This window comes from Notolabrus celidotus, chromosome 20 (assembly GCF_009762535.1).
Source record: "Notolabrus celidotus isolate fNotCel1 chromosome 20, fNotCel1.pri, whole genome shotgun sequence".
Taxonomy (NCBI): Eukaryota; Metazoa; Chordata; class Actinopteri; order Labriformes; family Labridae; genus Notolabrus; species Notolabrus celidotus.
In genome coordinates, this window is record NC_048291.1 from 15,396,266 (window position 1) to 15,422,963 (window position 26,698).

The following is a 26,698-nucleotide window of genomic DNA, read 5'->3' on the forward strand; positions in this document are numbered from 1 at the left end:
ATGAGGAGACATTTTTAATCTTCGTGTCTAATTCCAATAACATATTCCACAAAACAAACTATCTTTAAATGTATTGGATGGTTATTGTCATCTTTAGTCAGACTTGCATATTAGGTTGATAAACGCCACACAGGCTATAAAAAGCACCTGGACATCCAGATTTCTGCCCTTAAATACATTAGCATTCTTTAGTCTTGTAAACCTTGTGATTTTTAATGTGAGAAGAGCTGCTCTTTTATTCTGCTGTGAAGGGGTGGGGCTTTTAGTGAGAGTCCCTCAGGTGAGTTAGATGTCCCTGCATTCAGGGATTTATGTTCCCCGAGGAAGGCCTGCACAGACACAATAACAAAAAAACAACCTGAGGAGTAGCCTGATGATGTTTTTGCTCTCAAGACTCTGTGTTCACTTTGCTCTGCGGCTGTAGTTTAACCCACCTGAGAATAAACTTCTCAGCAGAAGGAGTCTGTATAAACATTATGACATGAAAAAAGCTATGTCACTTGTTCTTGTCTTTAAAACAAGTAGGTTTCATATTGATAAAGACTGAGATTTTAAGAACCCTTATAAATGATGGCTGAGTGAGCATCTGAGTGAAGTCAAGAAAATTATACTGACATCAGTGATCACCACTTTTTTTTCCTCCTCTCCCCTCAGAGTCCTGTTTATTGCAATTGCATGATCATGGAGAGAAATGCATCCTCAGAACTCAACTCCACCTTTCTCCCAACGCCATTCCCCACCAATATCACCACTAATGTGAATGCCACAGTGAAGCCCTTCAGTGTGTTTGACGGCTGCGATCATCAGGTAGAGGGCATCCTCTTCGACCTGACCCTGCAATGTATCAACGTGATTATTGGAATCCCTGCCAACATACTTGTCATAGCAATCCTCATCCAGAACCGCAAAGAACCCTCCACCTCGGACATATTCCTGGGCTGTCTGGCCTTTATGGATGCCTACTTTGGTGCCATGACCCCAGTCAGCTTCCTAAACCTTTACGTCTGGCAGAGCAAAGAGGTGTGGTCCGCCCTCAAATTCTCCTACGGTGTGAAAGACACCACCGGGCCGTTGTTTCTCTCCTGTATCTGCTTAGATCGCTTCATAGCTGTGCTCTTTCCTATCCTGTTTGGCCAGCTTAAACATGTCAAGTACAGGTTGAGCCTTTCAGTGCTGGTCCTCTGCCTCACGTTTGCATATTCAGCAGCAAAAGTTGTGGGAGGTCTCCCTAACTTTGAGAAGGTGTTCACTGGTGAGATCCTGGCAGCATTTACCTGGATGGTTTTGTGTAATGTTAGCATCCTGTGGGCCTTGAAGAAGTCACGTGGTGCAGGGAAAGATGAGATGCATCCCATGAAGAAGAGGGCCTTCAAGATGGTGCTCTCTATCCTTTGTATCATTGTGTTTAACTACCTGCCTCCTGTAGCACTGTTCCCCTTTGAAGACTACTACCACCCTGATGTGTTCCGCTGCTACGTGCAGCCTGTGGGTTTCTCTTTTCTTAACATCAGTAGCACCATCCAGCCACTTGTCTATTTATCACGTCTGGAAAAGGTGCCTTTCCTTCCAGAAAGTTGCGTGAAGATGTTGTGCGCCCATGTCTCTGCTAAGAACAACAAAACCCCACCTGCACAAAACCAATAGGCCTAGCTTTGGGAAGATATCACACATTTAACCTTGTTAATATGTATCCAAACCTTATCTCTAAAGATGAGCAGTGAGTAAAGGAAAGAAATACTGTGACACATTACACTGCATTAACTGGGGTTACTAACTTAATTTTAATTTCACTATTTCTAAATGTGTGTTTTCATTGAATAGGTGATTATATAGAGTTACAGGGGTCACCTGTATTTGCATCAAGAATGAGTCAACGAGTGCAAAATCAACATCTAATTTAATGTTTCATAAACTGTTTGCATTGAAGTTTAATTTATTTGAACAGCATTTGAACAGTTTATGTGCTCAAAGCAGTCCCCACTGTAATGAAATCCTCCATCATATTTGTATGACTTTGGCGCCATCTTGTGTACGAAAAGATGAATAAACTGCACTGTACAGTCTAATCTCTCCTTTAATATGTACCCATGTGTCTAATCAATGAATGTGTCTAATCAATGAATAGTTGCTTTCCTTACCTGGCTAAATTTACATGCTGATTTGTGTGTTTGTGTGTATAAAGTGTATGGTGCTTTTGTTCGTGCCCAGTTGAAAATAAGACGCTCATTACCTGTGAAGGAATTAAAGGATACCTGCACAGCCGTATCATTCATTTAGATAAAAGATGAAGGCAATTCAAAAAGGATTTTAAAAAAACCTATTTGCTGTACACCAACATCCAGTTATTGAGCAACCTACACTTTTTAATATTTACTTTACAGCTTATTTTAAAAGTGCATTCCATAACAGAACATTTTAGGAAGTTTAACAGGTATACTGATTGCCAGAGCCCTCAATTAATACTGAAAAGTTAATTATGTATCAACCACTTACAGTTTAGTCAGATTAGGACATATATTTGTTCTGGTTTTAGTCAAGATTATCAGTTACCTCCATATGCTTCACAACCTGCACAGCAATCAAGTGTTGCCCCATGATAAGAAAATAAGTGCTGTTTTAATGGCTCTCTGGCATTTGTTGTAATAGCCAGATGAAGATTGAAGCAAAAAAAATGAGGGCTAACTACAAGCCTGGCTCCATCTGAAGGTGTTACACTTCTGTTTGAGCACATATTAAACACAAACATGTGAACTTAGAAGGAAGAGTTTCTTGCCAGGCTAGCTAGCTCTATCTTCATACTATCGGCTAAGCTAGCTTGACTCTGGCAGTAGCATCACACATGCTAGCTGTATCAATCTTCTTATTTAGCTTTCAGAAGAAGTGCACAAAAAATGTTAGAGTACTCTCTTAAGAGGAAGAATAAACAAAACAAAACAGTGTGAAAATGTTTTTTGACTTGCATCAAGAATACATTGTATGTGTTACATGGGAAAACTTAATATTACAGCCTGCCAATAACTTTTTTTTCTTCTTTTGCATTGAAACAGAATTAAAATCCTGCTTTCTCAATAATGAATAAACCATTAATCTACTTATTGACGCAGCATTGTGATAAGAACCTTTTCTGGCATTATCCTCAGTGGGTGACTGCACTGTGTATAAAAATATGGAAGTAAAGATTCTGTGAATGTTGTTGTAAATGCATAAATCAGTGTGTCACCAGCCGGGTCACAAAAAGATACTGTCCCTTTGTTGTAATCCAGCTGCACTTTGACTTGTTTGGGGGGTTTTGTAACTGTCAGTGTGGTGGGCGGCGAGGTCATTGCTCTGAACTCTCCATCCCGGAAACACAAAGTCCAGAAGCCGTTCTCAGGCCGAGCAGAGACCTCAGTGTTCCTTGGTACAGACAGAGAGGCCACGCCCAGCAGCCAGTCCTGATTACTTCCTGTTTCCACGACCCAGTGGTGGCTTCCTGAACCCAGCGCGGCCATGCCTACCACTTCAGCACTGATGTGGAAGCGCTCTGGGTTGTCAGGGCAACAGCTGGCCTGCTTTGAGTAGTGGAGGGAAGTGAGTTCGTCGGACAGGATGAGGCAGGGGTGGGCTGTGTTTGGGTCCAAAGTCACTGGGACTAAAAGACAGGAAATTAGCCATACTTTAAGACTGATAGGTGTAACTCATTTCTAACAGTTGTGTTGTTTTGACCTCTAAATCTAAAGAAAATTGAAACTAGTCATACTTACTATAATCTATTTGGTCCAGCATTTTCTCCCAGACTGTGTATTTGAGGTTGCCAAGATGCTTAGTCACGTCAATCAGTATTCCGGACATGTTGTCTGTACCGAGCGATACACTTTTCTCTCTATGAAAAGGACAGAAACTTTAAACTGAGACAACTCACCAAAGCTAGACAGAACATATACACACATAACTTTGCTGGCCTACCTCTCCTGAGTGTCTTTGAAATTCTAGAGGGGGGGGGAAAGAAAAATTCACAGTTATGTTGGAATGTTTGGGGTTTAAAACTAGTTAATGATTAAATAAATGATGTTTACTGGACTGTTGCTGACCTTCAACAAGACCATTTCCTCTTCCTTCAGCTGGTCCTGTATGATTGAGATGATCTCTGTGAGGTTCAGCACTTCTGCTGACAGTTCTTTCATCTTATCCTTCATCCCTGCAATCTTCTCCTCTTCTTCTTTTTTTACAGCTGCTATCCTGGCTGACTCCTCTTCATGGAGGACTTGATGGAGCTGCTCGAACTGGCTTTTTATCCTTTTTTGAGTTTCACGCGACTGAGTCTGAGGAATATAATCACACATTTATGGACACTGTATTTGATCAGATGTTTGCTGCCAATAATGCCAGGGCAATTTGTTAGTCCCTGTCCATGCCTGGCAAGTGGTGAGAAGCAGGATATGTATTTTTAGAATACACAGTTAACAGTAAAAGCCACATGTCACAGTTTCTCAGGTTACCTTGATGTACTTAAACATGTCGGTAGAGGTTGTGTGGATTCTTTTGAGGTTGTTGAGTTTGTCCTGCAAGCTCTTGAGGGATAGAGACAGTTCATCCTGAAAATAAAGAGGGCCTCAGTCAGAAATTAGATAGCTTAATAGAATCATGTTAGAGCGCTAGGTGCTCCTTGAATATTTTGAGCTCAGCTGGTTTAAAGGTAACAATCAGGACAGACTTGTAGAGCCACATTCTACCTTTAGGTGTTACCTTGAATACTTAAGGTTGGCAAAAACAGCAGAGTCAGTTTATTAGGTTGATGTTGCAATATAGGTCAAGAACACATTGATCTTTTATTCCTTACCTTGCAGTCCACTGCTGCCTCTTCTATAGGCGAACAGTCATGAGTTTTGTGCAGTTTAGAGGACTGACACACCACACAGATGGGCTGTTTGTCAACCAGACAGAATAGTTTCAGCTTCTCTCCATGCAGACTACAGCTTGTCTGGTCTTCCACAACTATTGAGCTCTGCCTCCTGACCTCCAGAAGAGCTTCACAGACATTCTTCAGAGCCAAATTAGATGGGGCACTGGACTTGGACGCTCTTTTTCTGCACACTGGACACTCACGTAAGCCGTTGTCCCAACAGCGCTTCAGACAGCTCCTGCAGAAGCTGTGACTACACGCCAGCAAAACAGGGTCTGTGAAAATGTCACAGCATATGGGGCATGTAAGATCTTCCTCTGGGAGGGACATTGTTGTCAGATGAAAAGGAAATCCTCAGTTGAAAACAGCGTAAATCCTCAGGTTAAGAGTCCTTATTCAACAACATCATTCAGAGTGCCCGGTTAAACTCGTCTCCTGAAAGACACAGAGCACAATGACTGCTCTCTATTGTTCTTCATGTGAAGTAACAAATGCTCTTCTTGGTTTTCCTGCATGACTTCTGTGGGAGTCACTGAAATCAGGCAGCCGGGTGAAACAACACTGTATATAGCAGTGCTGGGAAGCAGGAAATACAGCCCCATTGGCCAGTTGTTGGATAGCCAAAAAAAAACTGGTTGGTAACTTGCTGCATGTTTGGAATGTCATCACTCAGGGTACGAATGAATGTCTCACAGCTGACAGCTATGTTAATAACTCAGGGTTGGACGCTATCAAACATGTTATTAATTCATGTTGGAAGTTACTTTTCAGAAGTTCATGAGAACACAACTTCATACATTAGTGAGTTTGTGAACCATAGCAGTGTTACTTTGTTGTGTTGACAGTATGGGTGACCCAAACTAGCAAAACCAGGTCAGACCAACTGTGAATATTTTTAAGTTCTGTGTAACTTCACCAACCCACAAGACACTTCAGAACAGAGAAACATGTTGTGGATAAAGATGTTACAGATTATCGGTGAAACCAGTTCTGATTGTACACACTGTGTCTTTTGTGTTAAGTCTTATTTCTATGCATGTGATTTTGAGGACAACAGGGCTTTGTATTGATGATTCACTCAATAACGCTACACTAACACTGCAGGCAAACACTTTCTCATATATCTCTTGTTCACTAACAGAAGACAGCTGAATGTTAAGGAGGTGGAATTTAAAAATAGATTCAAACAGTGAACACCTGCTCTGAAGGCACATTTCAGTGAGCCTGAAGGGTCTGCTTTAACACATGTGGAGGTGGGTTGTTATTCCAAGTGACAACATGTTAGACAAATGTAATCTTGAATGTGTCCTGGAGTTGAATGTAGAAATTCAACAATATGCAGATACAGTAAGTGTCTGAATTTCAGGCCTGGGGGTAGAGAACTCTTGGTGTTAATGTTTGTTTTTCTCTTCTCTTTTCTCTTTTGTATGATGCCTTAAAAATAACATAATTTAACTATAAAAACTGAAGTTAAAGTAGTGATATGATACTTTAACTACTTTTTAATTAAGGCATAAAAAATGAATCAACCGCCTTATATGAGAACCTGTCGGGCCTTTATCGTGTCTCTTACCAAAGCTGGCCATCAAAGACAAAGAGTCTGAGTGTTCTGTTGTTCAGGGGTGTGTTTAACCTCCACCGCGTGAACTGTTATTACATTAGCTCGTTATGTTTTATATTAAAATGGGTCAGAAGAAGAAGAAATACCCTCCAAGTTACAGGGTCAATACAGATCAATGACAAATGTTTTTTTATATCAACTGCCATTAGTTCAGTCTATCATCGTATAACAATTCTTGTCCCCCTCTACCATTATAAAATAGCATTTTTGTACAAAATGTATCACTTTTGTTTGTACCCAGATAGTGTTTTTCTGCTTAACTGCACTAAAGGCACAAATATTATTAAAATAACTTTGAAAAGAATCCTCCTATATTGGATTCAGACAGCTGTTATGGCACATTTTATGCTCGGAACAAGGGAGTTTGTTTGCCAGGAAGAATATAAATTTTGTTCCCCATCATTTTCATTTAAAGCCCAGAATAGAGAGATCTGTTTTGGCTGGAATAAAGAGGACAACATTGTCATATCACACAAACTTACAAATTCTCATCTCATGCTTTTTTGGGCTTATTTTAATTACTCTGAAGCTTCAGCTATTTTCTTGAACATATGGGCACAATGGAGACTCATTAGTTATCAAATTTCTTAAAGCTTCTGTGAGGAAATGAAGCTCAAAATTCAGACAGGAAGACTATACCCTGCATGCTATTTCACAGTTTATTTATTTTATTTATTTATTTAACCTTTATTTAACCAGGTGAGTTAATTTAGAACCAATTCTCATTCGCAACAACGACAGTTCATTTTACTTCATTCATTGTGCTCACTCCTCTACACATGCGCACTCACATGTGGTCATCAGCTGTTCTCATCACCTGGAAATACCAAAGCAGTGTAATACACCCTCATTGTTAGCCAATCATTTTGCTGCTGCCCATTTTAAATATGGATCTCTTCCTACAGTTCATTCATTCATTTGATGTGTCCTCCACCTCCCCATCACCGCCCAGCTTTGGCAACTTCATCAATCATGGACGACATCAACTGCCATATCGCCGTCTCTGCCCAGTCTTTGCGGTCCTTCATCATCATCAGCCTTAAACGACTTGTACCATCTCATCTACACCACCAAGTTTGATCAGCTCCTTCATGTCATCAACCTCAGACGTCTTCATTGGCATCACCTCCACCACCAGTGTCTGAACTCCATGGGGGGATAGGTTTTGCTGCTGCTCAGGGCAAATACCCTTCGATCACCCATTCCCCCCCTAGCATCCAGAGGCCAAAGAAACTCTGACAATAAATCATGAATGTTTTTTGGCATCTTATGCAACCTCATAAATTAAACATCACCCAAGATTTTTAAAATAAATATAATCTTTACTTCACTAACTTGTCTCTCCTTCTGTTCTGATTGAACTTTATTTGTGTACATTTTGGTGTCCCTTGGGAACAAAGTGATACCTCTCATCTCTTTGCTGGTCTTGTCCTTGACATATTTACAATTTTAGATGAATCATTGCTGCTGATTTTCTTGTTGCATATGGTCTTTTGGATGGTGCTTTTTTCCACCATAAAGGGGCATCACTGTTAATTTCAGCCATTGTTATAAATGACTGAAAACTCCTCAAAGGAGCTTCAGGGCTGACACTTATTCTCTATCTTGGCTGTCATTGAAATTACAGAAGAAATAAAAGTTAAGAAAACTTCTTAAACAGGGACTAGTACAAATATCAGAGTGACTAGTACAAATATCAGAGCAGGCTCTTGGCGCTTAGCTCTATATTTTTCACATCAGCAATGTGCTTTGAAGGTTTGTCCTCTTCAAACAAGAACTAACTCTATCAGTGTTCCTCATACTGTGGGATAATATTAATTTAATACATAAAACATCAAGTTTCAAGCGTTCTCAGGACTCTTGTTTCAGTTTTGTGAGGTTGTCCTTTCAAGCCATGCCTAAAAGATGATGTTTAGCCCTTCTGATCTAAAATTGGTTAACTTTGTTTCAAAGATGACTTTGATACCAACACTTAGTTATCCGTGTGTGAGTATGTGTATTGCTTGTGGATGTGTCTTTGGGGATGGTGTAGGTTCACACAGTCCATGAGAATAATGAGAATCATATCGGTAAGTGATGTAGAGCTCCTCTTGCCCTATCGGCCAACTCCACGGGTCCGGGTCCCTCCCTTTCTCCTCCGCTCTTTGGTTTCCATGGAAATGACGTCAAGTTGCACCACCGATTCAACCCAGTAGACGCTCTAGGAGGCGGTGCAATAAATCTCACTCATTCGACGCAGGAACTACCATCCTGTGAGTCTCCTCTGCAGTGATCCCGTCTTCTGCTCCACCATCCTCGTCTCCATCCGTCCAAAATGCGCGAAATTGTGCATTTGCAAGCCGGTCAGTGCGGAAACCAGATTGGAGCCAAGGTATTCCTCTTGTTTTAGTTTGCTAGGCTGTTGTGATTTGTGTTGCAGGCTCTTGCAGAGTGCAGCAGAGTGCCGCTGAGAGGAGCAGTCTAATCCATCTTCCAAGAACTCTCTAACTTGATTGAGCTAACTTGAACATCGTTGTGATATTCACAAAAGTTTATTTAAACATAAAGGATTCTCTCAGTGATATTTTCAGCAGGGCTTAAAGTGGGCACAAAATCCGTGCAGCCATAGATGAATACAATGAACCACAAACTTAATAAGCTTAAGCTTTTCATAAGCTTTTCGTTTCTCTGAGTTTTTATCGAGTGCTGCAAGCGATTATATAGACGATTATGGCAAGAAATAATGTAACCATTGTGCCACTGGAGATCAGCTCCCCCTCCCCCTACACTTTTATGACCTATTTTCACCTATGATTCTTTACAAGACTATAGCATACAAAACAAAAGTGTATTTACTACTGTAATAATTGATTAGGTTACTTTAAGACCAGCTAAATTAAATCTATAGTAATGTGGTCTATTTTTACCTCCCACAGTACTGTGTGTGCTTGTAGGATCAAAGATAATGTTACTTATCAGATTATTGCAATCAGCTTGGTTCCTCCTGAGACTGTCTGCATTTCAGACTAATAGATTGCACTCTTAACCTGCATCACAGAATGAAACAGTCCTGCAGCTGATGTTTAATAATTATCCTCCTTTAAGGTATAGCTTCATTTTATTCAGGGCTGTTGGGAAATTAGTATCTCAGCATATTAAATTACTTTTATCTGAAATATTTTTACCTTAGGCAAAATTAACATCTGTCTCTCTCTTTCTCTCTCCTCTCCTTCCACATCCGTTTCTTCCTCAGTTCTGGGAGGTGATCAGTGACGAACACGGCATTGATCCCACTGGCACCTACAGTGGAGACAGTGATCTGCAGCTAGACAGGATCAGCGTCTACTACAATGAGGCCTCAGGTGAGTTCTCCTGCTATGTAGAGTGATTTGCATGATGGTAAAATTGACTAGAGGTGTGAAAAAATATTGGTACAGCAATATATCGCGATACTTTGAACTCCAATATGATATTGATATTTCAACTCTTAATACTGATATTTTTGTAATAATAAAAATTCACATTTTAGCTGAGTTGGAACTAAAATACAACTTCAGAATTTAAAAACAATAAAGTGGAAAAGTTGTTTTCAATCAAATAGTTTTGACTTAATTTGTCCTTTCAATTTTGAGTAATATTGTGTGATTTACATATACACCATCCCTATTTTTTCTTAGTTTACGGTGTAGAATATCGCAATATTGTGATATCGTGATACTATCGTATCGTGACCCAAGTATCGTGATGCGTATCCTGAGGTTATTGGCAATACTCACCCCTAAAATTGACAATAATTACTTTATTGTTCTATTTTTTCTGCTTTCAGGTGGAAAGTATGTGCCTCGTGCCATCTTGGTTGATCTGGAGCCTGGGACGATGGACTCAGTCAGGTCTGGTCCCTTTGGGCAGATCTTCAGACCTGACAACTTTGTCTTTGGTAAGTTGTGGTTATTAAATGAAGATGCATCGCCCTGTAATAACATCAGATCAGATTTCCTACATCAGTGAACTGTGATTTGATAACAGGTCAGAGTGGCGCTGGAAACAACTGGGCCAAGGGTCACTACACTGAGGGAGCTGAGCTGGTGGACTCCGTCCTGGACGTCGTGAGGAAAGAGGCTGAGAGCTGCGATTGCCTCCAGGGCTTCCAGCTCACCCACTCCCTGGGTGGTGGCACTGGCTCTGGCATGGGCACCCTGCTCATCAGCAAGATCCGTGAGGAGTATCCCGACCGCATCATGAACACCTTCAGCGTGGTGCCCTCTCCCAAGGTGTCCGACACTGTGGTCGAGCCCTACAACGCCACACTCTCTGTCCACCAGCTTGTGGAGAACACAGATGAGACCTACTGCATTGACAATGAAGCTCTCTATGATATCTGCTTCCGCACACTCAAACTCACCACCCCCACCTATGGAGATCTCAATCACTTGGTGTCCGCCACTATGAGTGGGGTGACCACCTGCCTGCGCTTCCCTGGCCAACTCAACGCTGACCTCCGTAAACTAGCCGTCAACATGGTGCCATTCCCCCGTCTGCACTTCTTTATGCCAGGATTTGCCCCCCTCACCAGCAGGGGCAGCCAGCAGTATCGCTCCCTCTCTGTGCCTGAGCTAACCCAGCAGATGTTCGACGCCAAGAACATGATGGCTGCCTGTGACCCCCGTCACGGCCGCTACCTCACTGTGGCCGCAGTGTTCCGGGGCCGCATGTCCATGAAGGAGGTGGATGAGCAGATGTTGAATGTGCAGAACAAGAACAGCAGCTACTTTGTAGAATGGATCCCCAACAATGTGAAGACTGCTGTCTGTGACATTCCACCCCGTGGCCTCAAAATGGCTGCCACTTTTATAGGCAACAGCACAGCCATCCAGGAGCTATTCAAGCGCATCTCCGAGCAGTTTACGGCTATGTTCCGCCGTAAGGCTTTCCTCCACTGGTACACCGGTGAGGGCATGGATGAGATGGAGTTCACTGAGGCTGAAAGCAACATGAACGACCTGGTGTCTGAGTACCAGCAGTACCAAGATGCTACTGCTGAGGAGGGCGAGTTTGAGGAGGAAGGAGAGGAGGAGGTTGCCTAAACCTTGGTCTATCAAGCTCCAAAACCACATTACATATCCCATCCCCCAAGTCCGTCCCTTTCATCCCTCTTCATCATAAATCAAAAGGTCTGCCTCGCTCTGGAAAACTGTTGCCACCTAGGTTGCTGTCGCTTTAGTGTTAGACTTTAATGCTAACTGTTACTAGTGAAGATTGGTTAAAATGTTTTCATATGCTGTGAATGCATTGAACCCTTTACATCTTTCCTGTGATTGACTTGAAAAATTCTGAAGCTAATAATTCTAACTGTGAAGCTTTGAAATTGGAGGGTGATTAAAATCTGATAAAAAAAGATCTATTTTAATGCCTCTGAGTTTATATTAATGTGTGATCCTATGTTATTTCTGCACTTATGTGTCTGATCAACAATGTGCTGACAGTGAAAGTATCTCTCTGTTGAAGGTTAACATGTAAGAGGGTCACAAGGTCCACAAAAAAACATTTGTGCCATTCAAATTAATCTAGTTTACTTACATGACTGTTGATGTGGCAAGTGAACGCAACATACAAAGCATAATGCTAATAAAGGATGACAAGACCAGAAAAATTAGAAATATTTATAATCGTGGATAAGCCAAGACTAACCTTGCCCAGACTATAAGAGTGGTAAAGCCTTTAACTGTCTCATAACACCAGAAATGAAACATCCATATATATCACACCAACTTTAACACTGACTCCTACATTTGCTATCAAAATGGGAGAGAGGGGGGGGTTTTCATCATAAAACCATAAACGCTGAATTCTCAAAATGAGTTCCAACTGTGGAAAGCCCTACAGCCCAGTCATGTGACTGACTGTAATGTAAGTGTAACAATGAACAGTTTGAACAATTAATCTTTGTGAAACTAATCCGGCTCCTGTGATTAAGAAAGGAAGGGTCTTTTTCAGCAGCTTTTCATACATAAGTCCTGTGATAATAAGGTCCGGACTTTTTATACAAGCCCTGCCTGTTCTGTGCTCAGCTCTGCTGTAGATAAACTTCCCTTATCAGTGGGATGTCTCCCTGAAAAGAATGTATTTACCCACATAAATCTTAAAAACTGACTCGCAGGCAACCTAGTTTGCATGCCAAGACCTTCTTGTTATATGCAAGCAACCTCTGCCAAAGTCCAAACTTAATGAGATAAAAAAAATATTCAATATTTTCCTCTTGTTGCAGAAAGTGAATGAGCTGAGAGCAGCCATACCTCCAATCATTTTACAACTTTATTATTTTGTTAACTAAAGAAAATGAACCCATGTGCACCATGTCAGTATGCAGAAATTGCAGCTTGGCATCCAAAGTGATTGTCCAGCATTGATAGATTTCTGTATAAATGACTATAATTGGTGATGATAGTTATTTACATTTAGAAGCTGTTGGTGTTTTTAGTAAAATCCCACTCTAAATCCTATTTTTTTCTTTCTCTTGCTCTTAAAATGTCAGAACATCATGGAGGTTTGACCAAGAGACTTGAACAATGACTTAAGTGTTTCCGTGACATTACCAGGTACACTCTAACTTCTGGGGTTAGGCTATCAGGCCTTCTTATCTACCTAACTGTTTTATCATACTGGGACTAACTATGATAGTACAAAGTCATGGTCCTTACCTCTCTTGTAACCTTGTCTTGATTTGGTTTTGCGAATGGTGAATATCATACTTTTAGAAAGGAGGATTGTCAGGGATCTTTCAACACTCACAAATAATTGAAGTACTTCACAAACTTTTTTCCTATTTATTTGACAAAAGCATAAATAAGTCTTTGACATTTAAAAATACAGTATCTGCTTGATTAAGATGCATTTTGCTCGGCTTGTTTAGCTTTGAAATAGTTTGATTACATGTGGAACCTGGAGTGTAAACAATCTTTTGTTTTCCTTTGTGAAACTGATCACTAAAATCCCGTTTTTAAAAACAGCCTTTTCTGAACTAAACAGGCCAGCATTTTGATAAGATGGCAAAAAAAACAGTCTTTCAATTTGAAATCAGACCAGGACTCTTAAAATAAACAGGAGTTTGAGGTAAAAGATCAGAATAGACAATGTAGGTGACAGTGATCCATAAAAGAATCAATTAAACCAAGTACAGGTACATGGTTGATTGTACATGAATCAACATTAACAAGTAAAATAACTCAAATTATCAACTGGGATAAAATACTGCTGGTCTGGTTTCATTTATGTTGAAGAAATGTTTGAAACCTCCTTGAAGTGTTTCATTATTCTTGAAATCACTGAGATCCACACATCCAGGTGTGTTACATGATAGCGCCATTCTGGAACCGTTTGATGCTTGTTGAAATGATGGTGGTGAGCACACTTGGCAACCTGTCTCTCCATAAATCTTGGAGAGATTGTTCTTTCATTCACCAGAAAGACGGACCCTCTTCACACAGTTCATCTGCAGTGCAAGTCTTTGCTGCTAGCGTCAATGCACAACATCTCATATGAGTCTTTCTTCTTTTGGTAACTTCAATGCATCTGGTGCCGCCATACTGCAAGTACCAGACTGTTCTTCAGCACTGGGTCTATATGTCCCTTCAGTCTGTCTCTTCTTCTTCACCACACAGAAGAGCCATAAGACAACAGCCAAGACTATGGCCAAAACACCCAGGGTGACCGTGGGGGCAACAATAGCTGCAATGTTGGGTCCCTGTAAATGGGGAACACAAGATAGTGATTCATCTGGTGGGAGTGGATAATATCAGATATATAACATTTGAAAAGTTGATTACTCACCGTGGTATTATTGGACCGGGTTTCACTTGCAAGACTGGTATTATTTCCTGTGAAAAGAGAAGAAACACTGTGCTAACAATGCAACCTCTTCATATTAATTTTGAGTTAATCAATGAGTGTGTACATAATGCGTAGTTTGTTATAAATAACTTTCAAAGCTGTCCATTAATGCAAGAGTTGAACATTTACTTTAGAAGCATTTATTTTTCTTTCAGGCATACTGTCCACAGACCAACACTACTTCCTGTTCGCACTCCACATGCATATTCATTGCTTTTTTTAGCTAAATCTTCCACAAGCTAGTGCTATCAAGCTACTCACAAAAGAACAGCACAGATGTTTGTTTTAAAATAGTTCTCCTCGTTCATAGACAGTTCATGCATAAATGTTTACACTTGTTAAATGTAAGACCATACAACCTATTTCAGCTCTGACCTCATTCCTAAAGTAATCTGGTTAAAGTTATAGGTATTGTTCTGCAGTTTGGGAAATAATCTAGTTTGCTGGACAATTTTCAAGGCAACCGGCAGAGAGGGATTTAACAGTCTTGGCTGAGATGTGGTAAAGCATATACCGCTTTTATTAAATGTCCATTTAATTATTTTATGTTTTAGTTTTAGAACAGATCACACAAACCAGATACAATGACTAAATGCTTATTTATTGATCTTTAGTCTGTTCTACATTAATAATGTTTCAGTTGTTCATATTTTTTCGTCTTTCCCAAATCCAACACCAAATGTGACACCTATACTCTTCTAATATACACACATATAACGAAGCGGCAACCTCTGGTCTCAAACGATGAAGCCAATGTGGATGTGCTATAAACTGCAATACATCGAAAATCTGCTTGATACGGTGGCCCTGAAGTGCAAATCACAACGGCATTTCAGAAAACAACGGCAAATCAGAAAGTTGTGTTTTTTGTTTTACCGTAGTGTTTTTTGATTTGCCGTAGTGTTTTTTGATTTGCCGTAGTGTTTTTGATTTGCCGTTGTGTTTTTTGATTTGCCGTTGTGTTTTCTCATTTGCCGTAGTGTTTTTTGATTTGCCGTTGTGTTTTCTGATTTGCAGTTGTGATTTGCACTTCAGGGCCACCGTAGCTTGAGGCTGGCTGCGAAAACACCGGAAACCACATAGACATGAATGGGAAATGACGATCTTTGCAGCATTAATAAACATGTTTACAGCCTGTTTCAATAAACGGCTTGGCTCTACGAAGCTAATCTCTCTAATGGCACACACTGTACGGGGGGTGAATTTTTTTCTAACGTGACGCTTCAGAAGATATTAAGATTTCAAGTTTTTGCCCAAATAAGGACATGACTGACGTGACTCCTGTTCGGGAACACATAGCTATTGGCTAGGAGGCTCACACTATGTCACACTCTGCCTGGTTGAGTTCCACATTTCCAATATGGCTGCTGCCATCGATTTGCTTCAAAACAGCTCTCAGGAACAGATGGGTGACGTCATGGATACTACGTCCATATTTTATACAGTCTATGCATATAACCAACAAAATGTTTAATTTAGTAATGTCTTCACATTCTCAGTTCTGTTGGTCTTTTTTTTTTCTTTCTCTAAAATATCTCAACCTTCAGACCTCCAGCTGTTCCCAAAACTGATTGTTCTATATGTTTCTGATCTCACATGTTGTCATGTTTTATCATGTTTTATGCACAAGGAATAAAAATGTAAAAAGCAGCATTCCAGGTACCCTGCTAGTCTTATGCTGTTTCCACAGATTTTATCCATGACCGACCATGTGATTACTCAGGGACATCTCGTAGCTACAAAGTAACTACTTGACCAGGAGGGCGAAAGAGGAGAAGCTCAGGAATGCAGATTGTTGGCTACTGCAGTTATACAGTCGGCTGAGGCTAACAATGACACTTTGAAGTTGAAGCACGTAAATATGAGAAAACAAAACATATCTAATGTTAAATTTGGTTGAATAAGGCAGTAAAAATAATCAATGATCCCTTTAAAAGCAGGTTTTACTCTGGGAACTCAAACTCTTCACCACAGTTTTCTGAGTCAATCATTCACCGGGGTAAACAGTTAGCAAGGACATAAGTTCAACTTGATAACACAAAGTATGACTTAAGCAGGGGGCAGCTGCTCAAGAGAGAAAGCCACATATTAAGGAACTGTATCATCTTACATATGTAATTATGGTTGACTTACCCAGACTACAAATATATTTATTCTCAAATGGAAAACTGTTTTTTTTTTTACATTTATTTCATGGTCCAAGCTTCTTATAACATGCTTACAAGCAGTGAGTGTTTCAGATTTACTGTGGAACAACCCCTGTCTTTTATTCATCATCGCCAGATTTCCTGGTGTATTTGTGTTCATGTGTTTGTGTGTCTGTGTGTGTGTGTGTGTGTGTGTGTGTGTGTGTGTGTGTGTGTGTGTGTGTGTGTGTGTGTAGGTGTGGTCAGATGTTTTGCTTGTGAGGGAGTGTAGAAGATAAAGGGATGGTTACTGACTCACCCCATACAGGATTATTGCTTAGCACCAGCAGTAAAACACTCCCCACCACGACTCCTCCAGGTATGGCCATCGCCTCTGGACTGGCTGCCATCGCTTCCTTTGGACCAGCAAGGTCAAGTGAGGGCAGACTGAGACTTTGGAGTATCAGCTTGGGTCCATTTCATTAGATCCAACATTCAGTGTGTGGACTTCATCCTTGGTCAGCTGGGGACACATTGTTGCAAAGTGTTAAGACTGTTAGTTTGAGATTACTTTAACACTCTTAAAAGACTCCTTTAATATGAGGCTGGGTCAGAAAGCTTCAACCAAATACTGAGTTACACTGTCTGATGTTGAATCATTGTTAAATCTGCTCCTGCAGCAGGAAAATATGTGAGAAATAGCCCATTGATGCTTTAAAAGCTCAGACCATTCTCGTTTCAATTTGGAAGATCAATAGGGCAGAAGAAAATGTGCTGTGAAGATTTTTCTAACCTTTGATAAGGCTGTGTCCAGGTGATCGAAGCAAAATGGGAAACATCGAGCAGGTGGATTCCTCTCGCAGTGCTTCCGCCTCACCTTGTCAAAAACGAAATTGCAACAAGATGGTTAGGTCCAATGAAAACGACAGGTAACACACAAGACAACAAATGCGTTACAGGCTACTTGTTAGGAGTACAGAGTTGCCATCCTCGTCGGACTAGCCCTTGGTGTTTTATGTAAAACAGTTTTTTTCTCATCCACTCTTCAGATCGCCATTGGTCACATGGTTCAGTTTCGTGTTACATTACCTGAGCGCACTGATCCACCTGCTGCAGCGCAGACAGACAGTCCTTTGTCGAAGAGAAAGGCGGTTTACTGAAGCACAGCACCCGATTTCTCCCGTTACCACTCAAAAAGACTTCTTCAAGTAGATGATGTGTTACCAAAACAGTGTCTTTAATCTAATTTATGACACATTGTTCCTGTTTATCTCCTAAATCTTGTTGAAACTGAACTTTTTTGAAGTGGTTCACACACCAGGTTGCTCCCACTTCAATACAGTGTTTGACTGCACTCTCTCCAGCACCTACCTAGCAACCTGTGTGATCGCGCTGGAGTCGGCGTGAAACAGCGCCTCTCTCAGGTTTCAGGTTGCCCAACATGTGAAAGGATATCGACATTCCTGAGATATTTGAAGGATGAATTCGGCGGCCAGCTGGTCCAATGGGCTCTAATCCTCACATAATCTCTCTTTCTCCGACTCAGAGGGGCAGAGAAATGTAGGCTGCTTTGGGCCTAATCTGGTGGTCAGATAGTTTTCGTTTGGACAGTGTGTGAGGGCAGTGAGGCGTTGCTAAAAGCAAAGAAATGCAATGGAAAATTACTCCGTCTTTTTAATAGAGCAGGGAATCTGTTTGAGTCTGAGGAGGGGCAGCCAAACATGTGTATATATTTTTACGACCTTCTGCAGTATTTCAAAAGTGAAATATCCAGGAATCATCTCACTACTGTCTCCAATGTATAAAAGCAAGTTGGGTATTTTCCTATTGCATTTTCTATTCATATATCAATTAAATGCAATGCAATTGTATCAAAATCCTTTAACTCAGTTGCATCTGGAACAAGATTAATATCCACTTTTAAGAAATGGATGACAGAATTACTGTCAGACCTATTCATATTTGCATATTTGACAATGGTGAACATATCACAAAAAAAAACATTTTAAAGATGAAGTGTTCATTTTAGTTCTTTGTACACAAGGTTGTCAGTCTGTTAAATTATATTAATTAAGTTGAGAAACGGGTATGGACGCATCACATGTTCAGTGACAGTCAAATACTGACTTTGCAGTAAATATGACCTTTGTGATATTCAAGGTTAATTTGCAAGTTTGAACTTTTGCATATCTCATAATTTGATGACACATGTTGACAGGCTTATAGTGATATGTGCCTGTTATTTACCCTTCCTTATGGTGGGATAGTGCAGTATTTTCATTTTATTGTTATCATCTGTAATGATAAATGCTACCCAGGTTTTTATGTTAAACAACTGGCATTAAAAAAAAAATCAAAATACCTGAATGATATTTGACCAGGGAGTTGATCATCCCAAGGCGTAGCCCGCGTTATTAGATAATCCCTAACTTGATTTAGAACTTTGATCAGTCTTGAAATCACTTTTCTTTTAATAGTAAAAAATAATAATAGTAAGTGATGTAGTGTTGTTTGCCCATGTCTCTCCAACCGAACCAGTAGGGGGCGATAATGGCACTCTGCGCTTTCTTAAATTATTATTATTATTTTTTATTGAACATTTTACAAAATTACAAACTCTCAATGAGGGTGGTAAACACAGATTACAATCAATTACAGTGCAATTAACAACAAAGGAATCATGAAAGTAAAACAAAACAAAGTATTGTAAAACAACAAATAATGTGCATCAGGGCTACTGAGTGAGTCAGGCATCCAAAAACAATATAAAGCAGAGCAGAGGAACAAAAAGAGGCAATCAAAGTTCAGCGTAACAAATAGTTGGTTGGTTGGTCAGTATATAGAAAACAGTTTGGGACAAGTGGACGTCTCATTTCAAATTACTTTTCTTGTTTGGCTGTTATAATAGTGGGAAAAGATAAGAAAATACATATACTATACACGTACACACACACACACACACACACACACACACACACACACACACACACACACACACACACACATATATATATATATATACACACAAATATACACATTCCTATATATACACATGTATTACATATACATATTTTAAATTAAAATAATAAATTATGAACAACGTCTAAATATATCTTGCTTTTGCTTGCAATTTTGCTTGTCCGTAGTTTTTTCAAGGTCGAAAAAAATAACTTATTATGCGCTTTCTTAAATCGGGGTTACAGGCCTGGCAGCAGTTTCGCACCGGGCACACTTCTCGCTTGCCGTACGCGCGGTGAAGCCTGGGTAGGACAGTGAAAGCGGCGGGAGAGCGACTCGTACATCTAAAATAGAATCTACTAATTTAATGTTGACCGTTCACTGATCGAGTTATGTGCGTTTAGTCGCGTAATTAAGCCGTGCCTTTGGAGAACACAAAGGCGTTTAGCAGTGAATATCTTGGACTTTGAAACGCTTGTGTCGTTGTGGTTTCTTTTGAGCGGTCCCGGGGAAACGGTTTTGAACGTCTGTTTTTGGTTAGCCCGTTATAGCACTTCAGCAACAATGGCGAAGGTACAGGTGTTGAATGTGGCTGTCCTAGACAACCCGAGCCCCTTTGGTAACCCTTTTCAGTTCGAAATAACCTTTGAGTGTATGGAGGACCTCCCCGAAGGTAAGTGCCACCATCAAAAAGCTGATGTCTCTGTGTATCTGAAGCCAATACAGAAGCCTCTTGTCTGTTAGAGAGATTGCTAACTGCTAACGCTAGGTTGCTAGCATTATGTTAGCTAACTCAACCACAACAAGTCATATTTATATGATGTTATTGAAACGTAAGGTAATCAAGACAGTGTCACGTGGTGTACACATTACCGAAGTTGTTCAAAAGTCAGATCTGTGAACTTATTACTCTTAACGCAGACCAATCAAATCTCAGTGATGTGTTGAAATGCATAGAAAACATCCTCACTGTCACTTCAGTCTGACTAGGGTTGCAATATCCGGGAATTTTCAAAGTTGGAAACTTTCCATGGGAACCAACGGGAATAAACGGGAATAATCAGGAATTTATGGGAATAAACGGGAATCAACCGTGAATTTACTAAATTGAAGGATGGCTCTTAATATGGAACTTAAATACAGTTGGGGAAAAATATTTTAGCATATTCCTGACTAAAACATGCAGATTTCATGTAAGTACAGTTGAATATATATGCAGAGCCATCATCAACAAAGCTGGACAGTGACACTGAAGAGGAAGAGTCGGAGTTGGATGTTGAGGAAGTGGACATGGAGGATGTTGATGAGACCCAGGAAGAGCCCATTGCCTTAAAGGGTTTAGCAAAAATGCAGAGGCTAGGCTTGAGAAGCTTGAGGGAAGATGCTTTTCTATTTGCATGTTGAATGGGACTTTGTTGGAGGGAGAGGGGCTCTTTTCATTTAACATTTTGAATGGGACTTTGTTGGGATTGCATTTTTGTTAACTTTTGAATGGGTTGGGTCAGGGGGATGAGTAATATTTAACTCAACATTCATGTTTTTGTTCTTCAATGAAATAATTGATTGTTCAATTTAATATTTAACACTTGATAAAGTTCTACCTACAAATACATCTGTTTTAATTATATAATTTTGGATGGATGTCTGCTTGTGACAAAACATTGGATTGGATATGATACCTTTCCATTAAATTACCCTCAATTCCCAGGTAACTCTCATAAATTCCCATAAATTCCCATGGAAAGTTTCCAATTTGGAATATTTCCAAATTCCCTAGCTTAACTTCTCATGGAAATTTACCGAAAATGTTCCACCCCTTTGCAACCCTAAGTCTGACTCACTCACTCCTCCTCAAGCCTTAATACCCTTTAAAGATTATATTGTTAAAATCAAGTATCAATAGGAATCAATATAATGTGTTTGGTTTGGACACAGTAAAGTGCAGTTTAATGTGGCTTTGTTGTATTATTACAGCACTTTATGTTTATTGTAAAAAAAATGAAGTCAATACTTTCTTAATGTGGGCTCTTTCTGATTGAATTTACTGTTACAATGAACCAAATATTTACATTCATCACACAGAGAATGGCTACTGCTGAAGCACAGTAAATACATGGCCTTCTGTATTTTTCAGTCCTTAATTGATTTCATTGATTGGTTGGCTTAATGTCTCTGCACCATTTAGACAGCTGTTCTTTTGATCATGAAAAATAACTTTCTCTTGTTTGTTTGTTTGTTTGTTTGTTTGTTTGTTGTTTGTTTACAGACCTTGAATGGAAGATCATCTATGTGGGCTCGGCAGAGAGTGAAGAGTATGACCAAGTTCTAGACTCAGTCTTGGTTGGTCCAGTACCAGCTGGGAGACATATGTTTGTGTTTCAGGTGAGTTCCACAAACTAGAATGACTGAAATAATGCTTTTGAACTAAATTTCTCAAACTGAGAACACTTGTTCTTCACAAACTTGGTGGGATGAAGATCGCCTGTTCCATTCTTTTCTTTCTTTTGCATTAACTTTTTTTATTTGTACAGTTCTCCCTCAGTTATGCCCAATTTTTTATTGTTCACTAAGTCATTTGACAGACAGAGATGGCGGACACTTTCTTGTCTCTCAAACAACCATATGTTCCCTTTACGGATATATTGTTTCAATGTGGACACATCATTTTACTAAAAAACTCAAATAGGGAGATGACTTGAATTACAAGCTTGTTTCTGACAAAGAGAAATAACACGTTTCATGCTTGTGATATTAATTTCAACAGAGATCAACGTCTAATTGTTTTTCTGCACTCTAAATTGTTATTTTAATTTTTTTGTCCTTCTACCTAATACATTTTTATTTTAATCAGTTACCTTCCAAATAATCTGTAAAGCATTGACATTTAAATGTATCATGTTACAGTTCACTTACTGATACTTAATGAGTCAAAATAAAGTGATTTTTTTGTAATCATATTTCTATTAAGTCTCTGTTTGAGAAGCAGAGTTACCTTAAAGAAAAGTCGGTCGAGGCAGATGACTGTCTAACTTGAGTCTGGTTCTGCTCAAGGTTTCTGCCTCACCGCTGTAACTGGCTTAATACTGCGAGGTGCAATTCTCGTGGTGGAATAAGATGAGATAAGATAAGATAGAGTCCTGTCAATAAGAGGGGACTGGATCTTACCCTGTCTTTTTGTTTGGTCTTTGTTAATAATTGAACATGGAGTATGGTCTAGACATGCTTTGTTTGTAAAAGCATCTTGAGATAATGTTTGTTGTGATTTTTCCCTATACGAATAAAAGTTGATTGATTGATGTATTCAAAAAATGCTTCCTACTTCTGTACTTAAAAGTGTTGTGTTTCTTTTAACAGGCTGATGCCCCAAACACTGGATTGATCCCTGAAAGTGATGCTGTTGGTGTAACCGTAGTGCTCATTACCTGCACATACCGTAACCAGGAGTTCATACGCATTGGTTACTACGTGAATAATGAATACACAGAACCAGAGCTTCGGGAAAACCCACCAATCAAGCCAGACTACACACAGGTCAGTTGATGATAGATGGTTGTACTTTATTCTTACCAAACTGTGAAATTAAGATTTCTTTATCCAATGTTGTTTTTTTTTTCATAACTTAATTTTACTGTTTTGAAATGAAACTTTGGTAAACAGTATCTCGTGAACAAAGTAAACCGTTTGGACTGGTTAAGATGAAGAAGAGTTTGGAAGTAATTCTGCAATACAAAATGAACCATGGTCAAACTCCACTCAGCTCATTTTGATTTATATAGCACCTTTCATACATTCAAGCATGCAGTCCAAAGTGCTTCACAAAAGAAGAGAGACAGAAAACAACAGCAACAGATAAAATGATACAAGGCTAAAACAAGATATAGGAATGTGACATAAAATCAAATCAAATCAATTCAAATAAAATAAATTGATTAAATAAAGAAAATAAATACAAGAAAAAAATGGTTTTAAAAAAGAATAAGATAGAATAAAAATGATGCCAAAACAATGGTCATAGAAGTAATAATGCAGTCCAGAGCTAAAAGGAAACTACTCAAAGCCAGACTAAAAAGGGAAGTCTTAAGTTTACTTTTAAAACCATCCTGGTTCACATGGTACTGTGTGTGCCTCATATACCAAGGATGAGTTCTTGTTCCAGTTTGCTCAGTTTGTGTTAAATGCTGCTCAGCAGTGTAGGAGCACACTCCATGTCTGATTTAGTGTTTGTCACTGTCAAATGTCTGAAGTGTACCATTATGCTTTTTAATCACTTTAGGTCATTGTTGGCCATGTGCAGTATTGTAACTGCTCTTCTTTCTTCTTTTTTCTTTTTCTTCTTATGTTGTTGCTCCTATTTTGTTTTGTTTTGTTTTTGTAGTGTCTTGTAAGTCCTTATGGGCTGGGCACCTTTTCGGTGCATGACATGATGAATAATAAATAAGCTAAACTAAAGTAAACTAAACTAAACTGAGTGTATTGTTTTTTTCTTTGTTATCAGGCTTTGGCTCATTTGCTGCCCATCAAACTCCCTCTTCAACAGCTTTCACTTACATGGCAGGGCAAAACTGTAAAAGATAATACAAAATCCTTTATTTTTAACTGGTGGGAAAAAATACTTTTCTCTACAGTAACCTTTTAAGAACACATACTTATTAACCGCACAATGTAAAAGCCTGAACAGAGAAGCATTTTTTTCTAACGCATTATAGAACAGAGGTTTTCATTTTTGTGTGGCCTATCCTCTGGCACAAAAAATGCAGAGATAAACCTAACACATTCCTTTGGTTTTATAGAAAATACTGAATTAGAGTAAGAATGTTCTCTGGAACGTATTAGTTGGCACCTATGACTTTTGCTTCATGATGATTGATTTGAAGTTATCGCATTTTAAGAAGGTTGACTTCAGGAATTAAACTTTTCTTCACAGATTCAAAAGTAGAATATATTTTACTGAGTGATTATTATAGTTGCTACATTGAGTTAATGTAGATAGTTATACATTTTTTCAAGTGATATCCATTGTTTTTATCAGTACAATACAAACCTTTGTACTACTCTTATCTATTGGGTTGACGTTTCCTTGCCCTGAGTCTTGGTACATAAGTGGGATTTGTTGCATAATGGCAGTAGCAGTGTACATAGTCCTTAATGAATCCATTCACTTGTCCAATGTACTTAACTGTATTTCCAACTTTCTCTTTCAGCTCCAGAGAAATATTCTGGCATCAAATCCACGTGTTACCAGATTCCATATAAACTGGGAAGGCTGTGCAGAGCGAATGGAAGACTCTGAAAATGTTGATCCCAGTTCAAACTCCATGCTTCCTCCATCCTGTCTCCCAGGCAAGGCCCCACCCCTGGGGCTACTACCAGATAACTCTATGGACTGCTTATAAAGAACAACCCCACCCAAAAGGTGATAACTCAAAGCACCAGACCCTATTTTAGATGAATGCCTGTGGACATTCTAGTGTGGAAGTACAGACCGACATCTTTGCCTTACAGCTGCCTTCATGTAATGGAAGCTTGTCAAAACAACCCCTCGCATTGGGCTTAAGATCAGTTTGTTCCAAGGAAGATCATGAACATCTCACATGTATAAACCACACTTGCAGACAGGGAGTTTCTTGCCTTGATGTTAAATGCAATACTGAAGTTTTTAAGCTCTTAGAAGGGAACATGTTACGATTAAATGTTACAGCAGAATACAACATAAAGCTGATGAAAGCATACCTTCCGTTCCTCTGTTGAAATTACACATTTAAGAGGATTTCAGCAATGAAGCAGTGAGCAAATAAACGTCAATATGTTGCTGTAAAGGAATTTAAAAACCTGCTGTTATAGGTGTTCTAATTTCTGTTGCACTTAAGTCTTTTCACACTTAGATTTTGGAGCCTAGCTTTATATTAGCTATATTATATCCCTCTGTTTTTTCGTTTTGATTTTACTTTTCAAGTTTATGTTATAATAAAAAAACTTGTATTTGTAATGAGTCAGTGTATGGATTTGTGTTTGAGAGTGACAACAATTTTCCTCTAAATGCTTTCTAAAGGTTCAGTTTCTTTGATTCATCAGCATCAAGAAGAAGACAAAATTTTAAAATTATTTGAATGCAATGATTCTACAGAAGAGGATTAGGGCCTCTGAAAAATAATAAAATAGAACTAAGGTCAATTTAAAAAAAGATATATAATTAATCTAAGAAAAAAAGGCAGAATTCTGACTTTTCTCAGAATTCTGACTTTAATCTCAGAATTCTGACTTTAATTTCATAATTCTGTCTTTAATCTCAGAATTCTCATGTTAATCTCAGAATTCTGACCTTTTTCTCAGAATTCTCACTTTAATCTCAGAATTCTGACTGAATTCGGTCATTTTTCTCAGAATTCTGACTCTTCTAAGAAATCTGACATTTTAATCTCAGAATTCTCACTTTAATCTCAGAATTCTGACCTTTTTTTTCAGAATTCTGACTTTTTTCTCAGAATTCTGACTTTTTTCTCAGAATTCTGACTTTAATCTCAGAATTCTGACTTTAATTTCATAATTCTGTCTTTAATCTCAGAATTCTCATGTTAATCTCAGAATTCTGACCTTTTTCTCAGAATTCTCACTTTAATCTCAGAATTCTGACTGAATTCGGTCATTTTTCTCAGAATTCTGACTCTTCTAAGAAATCTGACATTTTAATCTCAGAATTCTCACTTTAATCTCAGAATTCTGACCTTTTTTTTCAGAATTCTGACTTTTTTCTCAGAATTCTGACTTTTTTCTCAGAATTCTGACTTTAATCTCAGAATTCTGACTTTAATTTCAAAATTCTGTCTTTAATCTCAGAATTCTCATGTTAATCTCAGAATTCTGACCTTTTTCTCAGAATTCTCACTTTAATCTCAGAATTCTGACTGAATACTGACTTAGATCTCAGAATTCTGACTGAATACTGACTTAGATCTCAGAATTCTGACTGAATACTGACTTTAATCTCAGAATTCTGACTTTTCTCAGAATAATAATGAAAAAATAATTTAACCTTAATTTTTTTTCGGTGGCCATAATCCTCTTCCATTATGATTCTACTCCTTAATAAAGCACATTTATAATTATAAAGTTAAACCCAAAGTTCCAATCCGAATTTAGGTTTGAGTATCCCAATATACTTTCACAATTGACTAAAAATAGCCTGCCTTTACGTCACGACCAATCATAGATCGGAAAGGTATACGAAGTGAGTAGGGTAATAGTTAT

The 26,698-nt window shown here is 39.0% G+C and overlaps 4 protein-coding genes across 4 annotated transcripts; 2 read left to right on the top strand and 2 right to left on the bottom strand.

Moving 5' to 3' along the window:
• Positions 1-1,878: 1,878 nt before the first annotated feature.
• LOC117831822 (nuclear factor 7, ovary) lies at positions 1,879-5,422 on the bottom strand. The gene is made up of 6 exons (XM_034710702.1): positions 4,820-5,422; positions 4,479-4,574; positions 4,071-4,301; positions 3,946-3,968; positions 3,744-3,862; positions 1,879-3,631 (listed from the first exon to the last, which is right to left on the bottom strand). The coding sequence occupies exons 1-6, from the start codon at positions 5,210-5,212 to the stop codon at positions 3,093-3,095; spliced, it is 1,401 nt and encodes a 466-aa protein (XP_034566593.1). The 5' UTR covers positions 5,213-5,422; the 3' UTR covers positions 1,879-3,092.
• A 3,243-nt stretch (positions 5,423-8,665) lies between these two features.
• tubb4bl (tubulin, beta 4B class IVb-like) lies at positions 8,666-11,889 on the top strand. The gene is made up of 4 exons (XM_034711905.1): positions 8,666-8,874; positions 9,736-9,844; positions 10,309-10,419; positions 10,509-11,889. The coding sequence occupies exons 1-4, from the start codon at positions 8,818-8,820 to the stop codon at positions 11,564-11,566; spliced, it is 1,335 nt and encodes a 444-aa protein (XP_034567796.1). The 5' UTR covers positions 8,666-8,817; the 3' UTR covers positions 11,567-11,889.
• A 1,401-nt stretch (positions 11,890-13,290) lies between these two features.
• crb3a (crumbs homolog 3a) lies at positions 13,291-17,574 on the bottom strand. The gene is given in 5 exon segments (XM_034710489.1): positions 13,291-14,223; positions 14,310-14,356; positions 16,815-16,914; positions 16,916-17,018; positions 17,289-17,574. Coding segments are annotated over 4 exon segments (432 nt in total). The 5' UTR covers positions 16,991-17,018; positions 17,289-17,574; the 3' UTR covers positions 13,291-14,013.
• Positions 17,575-19,708: 2,134 nt separating this feature from the next.
• Positions 19,709-25,442, top strand: asf1ba (anti-silencing function 1Ba histone chaperone). The gene is made up of 4 exons (XM_034711903.1): positions 19,709-20,126; positions 21,720-21,835; positions 22,808-22,984; positions 24,655-25,442. Exons 1-4 carry the CDS (start codon positions 20,018-20,020, stop codon positions 24,844-24,846), a joined length of 594 nt encoding a protein of 197 aa, XP_034567794.1. The 5' UTR covers positions 19,709-20,017; the 3' UTR covers positions 24,847-25,442.
• The last annotated feature ends 1,256 nt before the right edge of the window (positions 25,443-26,698 follow it).